Here is a 10,802-nt window from a genome sequence, read left to right as displayed (position 1 = left end):
TAAACCCTATATGTCATTAATATAGTACAAAGACAACAAATCAAATGTTGAAACTGATACATTTTATTGTTTTTTTTTTAAATATATGCCCATTTGGTGTCAACAACAGATTTAAAAAAATTTGGGGCAGGGGCATGTTTACCGCTGTGTTTGATCACCTTTTCTTTCAGGTACACTCTGTAAGCGTTTGGGAACTGAGGAGACTACTTGCTGTAGTTTTGAAAGTGATATGTCGTGGGCTGGAGGTCAGGGAACCAGCCTCGTGACCGGAAGGTCGCCGGTTTGATCCCCAGAGCCGACAGCACGTGACTAAAATGTCCTTAAGCAAGACGCCTAACCCCCAACTGCTCCACGGGCGCTGCGGATTGGGCTGCCCACCGCTCCGGGCAAATGGGCTCACTGCCCCCTAGTGTGTGTGCTCACTAGTGTGTATGTGGTGTTTCACTTCACAGATGGGTTATTTCCCCAGTTGTGGGACTAATAAGGGTCACTTAATCTTTTCCTATTCTTGCTTAACACAGTATGTCAGCTGCTCAACAGTTCAGGCTCTCTTTTGTCATATTTTACAACAACGTGCCAAATTTTATCAGTGGCGACAGATCTCGACTGCAGGCAGGTCAGTTTAGCACCCAGCCTCTTTTATGATAGAGCAAATACATGCAGAATGTGGTTTTACATTGTCTTGCTGAAATAAACAAGACCGTCCATGAAAAAGATGTCATCTGGATGGCAGCATATACATGTACCAAAACATGTATATATCATTCAGTATTAATGTTGCCTTCACAGATGTGCAGGTCACCCATGCCACGTACATTAATGCACCCCTTTACCATCATGGATGCTGACTTTTGAACTTGGCCTTTAGCTGGGTGGATACAAATTTTGATTTGACAGACCACAGGACACTTTTCCAGTGTTACACAACTTTACCAGCCTTTTGTTGCCTCGTCCCAACTTTTTTGGAACGTGTTGTTGGCATCAAATTTAAAATGGGCATATATTTTTCAAAAAACAATAAAATTTCTCAGTTTTAACATTTGATATGTTGTCTTTCTTCTTTTTTCAATTAAATGTGGGGTTTAAATGATTTGCACATAATTACATTTTGTTTTAATTCACATTTTATAAAAAAAAAAAAAAAAGAGGTCATGTTAATATTAACTATGACTGTTTCGGGTACCGTCACAAATGGGGAAAAATACAAGAAAAATGTAATGTTTTAGTGCATCCTGGGTATTGTAGTGAGAGAAGATTTATGAATAAAAACAGCAAAAAGGATAGAAAATAATGAATTCTGTCAAACTAGCTGAGCGATACAGAATATTACACCATACAAACTATAACAGCTGGTAGCTTTACACTGAACTGCTCCTTTAACAAAGGCTCCACATGTGTTGCCTTTAAAAACTGGCCAGATGGTGGCGCCACATACGCAGAACTTTATCATGCTGGAGATTGAGCCTTCCTACCTGAGCAGGTAACATTCCAGTTTGAGTCACACCCTGAGGCTGCTTCCTGAAAGTCGTCCACACGGCAGCGTACAGTCTCTGGGAGTGTCCGTGTGCCGCTTACAACTTTTAACAGACAGTTTTCAGCTTTGTCCCTGGCTGAACTTGGACTGGACGGGATTTCTCACCCCCCCCTTCACCAGATTTCCCCCCAAAATGACAGACCAGGTAGTCACTGAAGTAAGTACCAAGCCGGCCTGTAAAGTAACAGACCAAAGTCTCACTGAAGAAGAAACCAAACCAGCTTGCAAATTGACTGACCAGGGACTCAATGAAGAAGATATGAAGGCAGCATGCAAGGAGGGAAATCCGATCACTAAAGTAGGTAACTGGCTACACTTTAATCACATTTTCATACAGTGGAGCTCAAACATCCTTTCTTTTCATTATGTATGACAGTAATAAACTGTGAAATAGTACAGATATTTTCAAAGTCGTGTCTGGACAGGAAGGTGTGCACATGTTTATTTAAAAAAGAAAACCTGCACTTCCACTCCCTGGCCTCTTTATTAGAAACACCTACATTGTACTTCCAATCACTGGCCACTTTATTAGAAACATCTGCCTTGGGCTTCCACTCACTGGCCACTTTATTAGAAACACCTACCTTGTGCTTCCAATCACTGGCCACTTTATAAGAAACATCTGCCTTGGGCTTCCACTCACTGGCCACTTTATTAGAAACATCTGCCTTGGGCTTCCACTCACTGGCCACTTTATTAGAAACATCTGCCTTGGGCTTCCACTCACTGGCCACTTTATTAGAAACATCTGCCTTGGGCTTCCACTCACTGGCCACTTTATAAGAAACATCTGCCTTGGGCTTCCACTCACTGGCCACTTTATTAGAGACATCTGCCTTGGGCTTCCACTCACTGGCCACTTTATAAGAAACATCTGCCTTATGCTGCCATTCACTGGCCACTTTATTAGAAACATCTGCCTTGGGCTTCCACTCACTGGCCACTTTATAAGAAACATCTGCCTTGGGCTGCCACTCACTGGCCACTTTATTAGAAACACCGACTTTGTATTTCCACTCAATGGCCAGTTTGTTAGAAATGCTTACCTTATGTTTCTACTCATAGTCGTCCATTCTCAGCACAGGCTTTAGTATCATTGCTAGATAGTGGGCCACCACCCAGAAACTGAGCACTGAGGAAGAAGTAATGGATGAACAACACAAACTGTACATACAGATGGGCTAAAATTCAGATTCAGATTCAGATTCCTTTATTGATCCCAGGGGGAAATTGCAGTTGTTACAGTTGCAGCCATTTATGTAAAAATAAACACTTTACTAATAATTTAAGGCAATATAGAGAAATTTACAGTATGTACACCAGATTTAAGCTCTTATGAATATAGTAAGGTGGCGGTGATTGTGATAGTAATATGAAACATCAGGTATAAAGCCGATACAATTATTTAAATTATTTAAATTAAGTTAGTGTCCCTCTGAGTTTTTGCACACACAATTGTTATTATTGCACATATGAACAGTTTGGTATTGAGTCTGTGAATCACACACTGAGGGAGGAGTTACAGAGTTTGATGGCCACAGGTAAGAATGACCTCCTGTGGTGCTGTGTGGTCATTTTGGTAGAGTGAGTCTTGAGCTGAATGAGCTCCTGTGTCTCATCACCGTGTCGTAGAGTGGGTGGGAGCCCTTGTCCATAATGGCCCTCAGCTTAGACAGCGTCCTCCTCTCCGACACGGCCGTCAGCGAGTCCAGCTCCACACCCACAACATCACCGGTCTTGCGGAGAAGGGAGAAGAGAAGGGTTTCTGAAATAAAGTGGCTAGTTTGTGTATAATAACAACTGTGCCTAAAGTTTTCTCTCTCTCTCTCTCTCTCTCTCTCTCTCTCTCTCTCTCTCTCTCTCTCTCTCTATCTCTGTCTCTCTCTCTCTCTCTCTCTCTCTCTCTCTCTCTTTCTCTCTCTCTCTCTCTCTCTCTCTCTCTCTCTCTCTCTCTCTCTCTCTCTCTCTCTCTCTCTCTCTCACTCTGTAGGATTATATGATGCAGCAGACCATGCTAAGGGTGAAGGATCCTGTAAAATCACTTGACTTCTATACACGTATCTTGGGCCTCACGTGAGTTCCAGTATTTAACTGACTATGGCCATAATAACACAATCAGTGGACGGCAACATCTCCTCCACTCTGTTCCACTATATGCATGATTTAGTGAATGAGATGTAAACAGAGTTATTCAGAGCGGTTTGGTGTGAAATGGTTTCAGATCCCTTTACAGTGGTAGTGATGGGAGCCAGGGGTTGCCATGACTACAACACAAATACAGTCATTTTATTTACCATCCAAAACCACCAGTGAACTGACACGTGTCCTCTGAGTTCTATATGGAGTGATAGTCATGGTAAAATAGTGGAAAATCTGAAATAATACATTTTCCTTAGGGACAGTGTTACCTTTGCACATGTCCCTTCATCGTGAAAGTTTATAAGAATAAGTTTTAGGCCAAAAGTCTTCTCTATAAAACAATATCTCAGACGCCCAGTGGTGCATTCTTTGCCATTTCATGTAATAACTTTCTGGGAGGTGGACACCTGGTTCTGGTTCACCACCACTGTGAACAATTCTGACTCAGTAAGTTTACTCTGTTTACGTATTAACCTCCAGCTCACAGCAGTGTTTCACGCCTGACTCGTTCCAGATTGTTGCAGAAGATAGATTTCCCCTCCATGCACTTCACACTGTATTATCTTGGCTATGAGGATAAGAAAGAAGTCCCTCAAGAAGTGAAAGAGAGGACAGCCTGGACTTTTTCCAGACGAGCCACCATTGAACTCACTCAGTATGTTCCCTGCATGCTGTGGTCACTGAGTAACTAAATCACACTCTCGTGTTTTACATTCTTTCATGATAAGTCCAGCAGATAACTACCCAGCCGAGCTCAAAACATCTCAAAATTCTTAACGTTTTTTGTCCTGAGGCCTTGGCATCTTATCCTCGCTCTGTCTCTGATAGTAACTGGGGATCAGAAGCTGATGAACGCCTTCTCTATCACCATGGAAACACACACCCTACAGGCTTTGGTGAGTTTACGACTTTCCTTTAGCGCCAGGGACTTTTGGTTTCCATGCTGAGGACAATTAACCTCTTAATATCTCATACAAATTTAAGGCCTGACTATGTTCTATGTACCACATTATTTGTAAGACGCTTTGGATAAAAGCGTCTGCTAAATGTAATGTGATGTAATGTAATGTAATGTAACAAAGGTTTATTATTCAGTAACTACAGGAACTTCAGCGCAAACTGGCTGAGCACTTCTTAGGCAACTGAAGTGTGTAACAAAACCTTCAACCTGCCAGGGCCCTAGGCATTTAAGGGGTTAATAAAAACAATAAATCAGGAAACAGTACCAAGAAACATATAATTTCTCTGATTAAATACGCATTTAACAGTTCACTATGCCTGGCATACTATATTCCATCCATCCATCTTCTAAGCCACTTCCACATCAGGATACAGCCTGGACAGGTTGCCAGTTCATCGTAGGGCAGACAAACAGACACTCACACCTAGGGGCAATTCAGCACATCCAATTGGCCTGACTGCATGTCTTTGGGATGAAACCAGAGAACCCGGAGAACATGCAAACTCCACACAGAGAGGGCCCCGGTCACCTGGCTGGGGAATCGAACCCACACCCTCCTCGCTGTGAGGCGACAGCGCTACCCGCCACGCCACCGTGCCGCCATGCATGCTATATTCAACTAACAAAAATCCTTAAAATGACAATAAGAAATAAATAAGAAAATAAAAACACAGTGCTGTGCTGGAGTCGTTTATCTGGGAAGAGTTTGTTTGTTCGTTTAAAAAAACACTGACATTAGAATACATGCCAATAAACAAGTAAACAGTCCACTGTGATTGTTCTGTTTGTGAAAGTGTTAACCCGCAGGCCCACTGTCAGGGGACAATTTTATGAGGCAGTGCCCCAGCAACCCATCGCCACGCCCTGCTTTATTGTCTTTTATCTTGGGCACTATCTCTGCAAATGCCTTTCTGAGGTGCTAGATCTCAGAATGTTATACGTTTTATTATCTGTTATTATTCTTATTTTTGTGTGAAACACTTTGAATTACCACCGTGAACAAAAGGTACCATACAACAAAAACGTGCCTTGTTTCACCTTCTATAGCAGCAAAACGAAGCGAAACTAAACGTTGGGCTGAGGTAAACGGCTACATCGACTGGCTGTTCAGGCAGTGGAACGCATTTCATTCAAAGCCCCATTATATCCGGAAGATTCTGCTTGTTCCGTTGTAGATTGCGGAAGTCTCTAAGTTGAAGCTCCACTTTTCATGTGATAACCAACTCACTTCAATGAAGTATATCTTTGCTTGCTGGTTGAGGTGTTCCAGGTGCTTGCTAATGTTGATAATGTTGGCTGAGTAGACTGGACTTCTCTTCATCTTTCTCCTCCAAAATAAAGTGTGGTAGTGTCCAGGTTTCAAATTTAGGAGAGGGGTCCCCACCCTGATAATGTGGTGGTTGGTTAGTGTAGTGGGTAACACCTCTGCTTTCTATGCTGTAGACTGGGGTTCAATCCCCACTTGGGTAAGCACCCTACACTATACCAATAAGAGTCCTTGGGCAAGACTCCTAACTTCACCTCCCTGTGTAAAATGATCAAACTGTAAGTCGCTCTGAATAAGAGCGTCAGCCAAATGCTGTAAATGTGTTCTTTTCACGTACATCACTGATCCTCCTGGATAAAATATGAACTCAGACAGCATTGATTCATAATGTAACACAATCAAGCGCACTCAGCCGCATCACTCAGGTTTAAAACTGGAGAACATTGAATTTTGAGCAGAGAAACTTTTGTCTTAGAGATACCTTTGACTTAAAAACATGAAGACGCAGAGAAAAACCAAGACATGAGAGAGCTAATATGATTTTATTAGTACAGAGATTTATTTTAGGCTGTCCACACTATCCTATTGCATGATGCTATGACACATTTAATTAGTCCAGCTAATTAAATCATAATTTGGTTTTACTTCTTATGGGAGACACCAAACTTCTCATCAGCTTCAATGGGCAGCTTTGAGGAATGAGGATCATTATGTTGTAATATATTACCTAAATGTTACCTGTCAGTATATATATATTATATGGTCTATTAAATATTAAATGTTTTCTAAAACATTTTTCTGACGTTATATTTGCTCTGTTTGTGTAGGTCATATAGGCATTGCTGTTCCAGATGTATATGCTGCCTGTAAACTCTTTGAAGAGCTGGGGGTCACATTTGTGAAGAAGCCAGATGAGGGTGGGTCCTTATTTTACAGACAGGAACCTTCCCACCTCAGCAATGCATCCTTCACACAATCATCTCTATCAGGCAGCAGTTTAGATGCCCTCAGCATGCATCAGATGTTTTGGGATGTGGATGTAATGTTAGTGTATTTTAGTTCTGTTTTAAAGGGTTTTAAACAGACTACACTTTCAAAAAGTGGTGGGAACAAAACTGAGCATTAAAAAACACTGGGTGCATGTTCTGAGCATCCCAGTGTAAATTATATTCGTGGTGTAAAGCATTTCGTCACTGTAGGGACAAAATCTTGTATCTCCGAAATGGTAGCTTTACAGAAAAAGAGAGCAAACATTCTTAACTTGTAGTGGAAGTCAATGTAAAAATGATTAATAAACTCTTAACGGATTATCAGTAACACATCAACGACATATCAGTGAAGCAGCAGTAGTCAAGCATCTAAACACATTAAGGTAATTGTCTTAAGTAGATGTATTGTTAAAGTGTTACTTCCATTATGCAAATCCGAACTTTACCCTTGGCCTTAATCCCAAAACTAACTTTAACTTCAAACCAAACCCTCATCCTAACCCTCACCCTAGCCCTAATCGTAAACCTAACCTTAACCTCAATCCAAAACCTAACCCTCATCCTAGCCCTAATCCTAACCTTAATCTCAACCTGAAACCTAACCCTCATCCTAGCCCTAACCCTAACCTTAATCTCAACCTGAAACCTAACCCTCATCCTAGCCCTAACCCTAACCTTAATCTCAACCTGAAACCTAACCCTCATCCTAGCCCTAACCCTAACCTTAACCTCAATCCAAAACCTAACCCTCATCCTAGCCCTAATCCTAACCTTAATCTCAACCTGAAACCTAACCCTCATCCTAGCCCTAACCCTAACCTTAATCTCAACCTGAAACCTAACCCTCATCCTAGCCCTAACCCTAACCTTAACCTCAATCCAAAACCTAACCCTCATCCTAGCCCTAATCCTAACCTTAATCTCAACCTGAAACCTAACCCTCACCCTAGTCCTAATCATAACCCTAACCTCAATCCAAAACCTAACCCTCATCCTAGCCCTAATCCTAACCTTAACCTCAACCCGAAACCTAACCCTCACCCTAGTCCTAATCCTAACCCTAACCTCAATCCAAAACCTAACCCTCATCCTAGCCCTAACCCTAACCTTAACCTCAACCCGAAACCTAACCCTCATCCTAGCCCTAATCCTAACCTTAACCTCAACCCGAAACCTAACCCTCATCCTAGCCCTAATCCTAACCTTAACCTCAACCCGAAACCTAACCCTCATCCTAGCCCTAATCCTAACCTTAACCTCAACCCGAAACCTAACCCTCATCCTAGCCCTAATCCTAACCTTAACCTCAACCCGAAACCTAACCCTCACCCTAGTCCTAATCCTAACCCTAACCTCAATCCAAAACCTAACCCTCATCCTAGCCCTAATCCTAACCTTAACCTCAACCCGAAACCTAACCCTCACCCTAGTCCTAATCCTAACCTCAATCCAAAACCTAACCCTTACCTTAACCCGAAACCGAACCCTCACCCTAGTCCTAATCCTAACCTTAACCCGAAACCTAGTCCTAATCCTAACCTTAACCTGAAACCTAACCCTCATCCTAACCTTAACCTGAAACCTAACCCTCATCCTAGCCCTAATCCTAACCTTAACCCTCACCCTAGGCCTAATCCGAAACATAACCCTCATCCCTGGTTACAAAGGCAGTGATTGAACCCCAGTCTACAGTGTAGAAGGTGGAGGTGTTACCCACTACACTATCCAACCACCACAGTGCACTCACAAATTACAGTAGACAATGAGCCACAGTCATCTCCACGTATTCTAGCCTAATCAAATATAGATTTAAAACACCTCTCAACCTAACATTCCTAATATTTTCTGAATTTTAGAGCTCTGTAGGAAAACCTTCCACCATCTAAGCTGTAAGAGATCTGACAATCTTGAAAAAAAAAACCTACCTTACCCCAACTGTCACTGCAGCAGTAGCCCTCTTGTTACTGTGGTGGTACATCTCAGTACCTTTAGTCAGGTAACATAACTGAACCATAATCCATTGATCATGTATTGTACTGACTCCACACACCCCGTCCCACCTCCAGGCTTTTTATTCCGCTGCTCTGTTTTAAAACATCAGGCTATGATTCGCTACATGTTTTTTTGTGTGTGTGTGTTTTCACAGGCACGATGAAAGGACTAGCATTCATTCAGGACCCAGACGGCTACTGGATCGAGATTCTGAGTCCAAACAATATGGTGTCTCTGACCTCAGAGACAAAGAGACCCTCATCTACCCAGAGTGAGACATCAGACACAGCGTGATGGCTTTGGTAGCCTAACCCTAAAAATACGAGGTCTCAGTCAAGACCTCAGTCGGGTCTCAGGCATCATATAGCACAGTTTTAATCTGTTACAGTGAGTCTGTGAACTCGCCTGCTTAGTGTTATGTGACTGGAACTGATATTATTTATGTTCCATAAAGTGTAATGTAAGTCTGTGGATTTTGCAAATGTGTGCATCATTTCTAACATGTAAGAAAAACTGTTTTCATCTGATCATTGCTCTCGATATTTGGATATTTAAACTATTGGACCGGGCCTTACACATCACTGTGATGTTATATGGAAACTAAAACGCTCTGCATATGTTTTCGCTCTACGAATGGCGAATGAACAGCGACAAGAGAATAATGATACACTACCTGGACAAAAGTATTGGGACACCTAGGCATTACACCTACAGGAGATTTTATGACATCCCAGTTTTTATGAAATCCATAGCCATTAATATGGACTTGGTTCCCCTTTGCAAATGTAAAAGCTTCGGCTCGTCTGGGAAGCTTTCTGCAAGATTTTGGAGTTTGTCTGTGGGAATTTTTGCCCATTCATCCAGAAGAGCATTTGCGAGGTCAGACACTGAGGTTGGACTTGAGGGCCTGGCTCGCAAAGTCCATCCTAGTTCAGCCCAAAGGTGTTTGATGGGGTTGAGGTCAGGGCTCTGTGAGGGCCAGAGAAGTACGTTCTCACCAAATTCACCCAGACGTGACTTTACGGAGCTTGTTTTGTCACTGGGGCTCAGTCATGCCGGAGCAGAAAACCAGTGGCGGCGTGCTTTACATCACGACGTGCCGTGGCAGAGGTGGCATCCTACGGCAGTGTCCTGTTTAAAGTGACTGAGCTCATCTGTACGACACGTTCTACTGCCAGTGTGTGTCTATCGAGACTCCAAGGATTTTACCCACCTGTTAGCAGTGGGTGTGGCAGAAACACCTGAATTCAGTAATTAGGACTTGCGTCCCAATACTTTTGTCGATGTAGTGCATCCAATGGAAGCTGTGTATGAACTGCATTTTCTTGTGCTTACTGCAGTAAGGGTACCTTACATTTCATGTATTTCATTTAAAATGCAGCAAGTTGTACATTTCACTATTGCAATCTTATTTTATTCATTTTTTTTCAGGAGACCAACTAATGTATTGTAATAAATCTATTCATACAGCTATCACATACATAGCAATAACAATATTAAAAATAAATCAATGTTATTTTAATAATAATAATAATAATAATAATATACTCTGCTATTCAAATATGTATTATTCAACATTAACTCATACACTGTAGATCGCAATGTTAGAAACTACACTTAAAAACATAAACTAATGGTTTGAGCAAAATGATTGTTGCAGCTTCCTCTAAATTGACTGAAACACCCCCTTTAGGGGTCACCACAGTGGATCATCTGCCTCCATCTTGCCCTATCCACTGCCTCCTCTACTTTCACACTGACCATCTCCATGTCCACCTTCACTACATCCATAAACCTTCTCTGAGGTCTACCTCTTCTCCTTCTACCCGGCAGCTCCATCTCCAACACTCTTTGCCCAATATATCCACTATTCCTCCTCAACACATGTCCACACCATCTCAACCTGGCCTCTCTGGCTTT

The 10,802-nt window shown here is 42.1% G+C and overlaps 1 protein-coding gene across 1 annotated transcript; it reads left to right on the top strand.

Moving 5' to 3' along the window:
- Window positions 1-1,530: 1,530 nt before the first annotated feature.
- LOC108426259 (lactoylglutathione lyase) lies at window positions 1,531-9,409 on the top strand. Its single transcript, XM_017695612.2, has 6 exons — window positions 1,531-1,832; window positions 3,525-3,607; window positions 4,188-4,328; window positions 4,502-4,569; window positions 6,729-6,818; window positions 9,037-9,409. Exons 1-6 carry the CDS (start codon window positions 1,668-1,670, stop codon window positions 9,174-9,176), a joined length of 687 nt encoding a protein of 228 aa, XP_017551101.1. The 5' UTR covers window positions 1,531-1,667; the 3' UTR covers window positions 9,177-9,409.
- Window positions 9,410-10,802: the final 1,393 nt, after the last annotated feature.

Source organism: Pygocentrus nattereri, chromosome 4, assembly GCF_015220715.1.
Source record: "Pygocentrus nattereri isolate fPygNat1 chromosome 4, fPygNat1.pri, whole genome shotgun sequence".
NCBI lineage: Eukaryota > Metazoa > Chordata > Actinopteri > Characiformes > Serrasalmidae > Pygocentrus > Pygocentrus nattereri.
This window is presented reverse-complemented; position numbering and strand designations above follow the sequence as displayed.

What these genes read in the sequence shown, in the direction of transcription:
- LOC108426259 (XM_017695612.2), top strand. Translation starts at nt 1,668, where the DNA reads ATGACAGACCAGGTAGTCACTGAAGTAAGTACCAAGCCGGCCTGTAAA. An exon ending in ACACGTATCTTGGGCCTCAC is followed by an intron (nt 3,608 to 4,187) that starts GTGAGTTCCAGT and finishes GACTCGTTCCAG; the next exon opens with ATTGTTGCAGAAGATAGATT. An exon ending in TGTGAAGAAGCCAGATGAGG is followed by an intron (nt 6,819 to 9,036) that starts GTGGGTCCTTAT and finishes GTGTTTTCACAG; the next exon opens with GCACGATGAAAGGACTAGCA.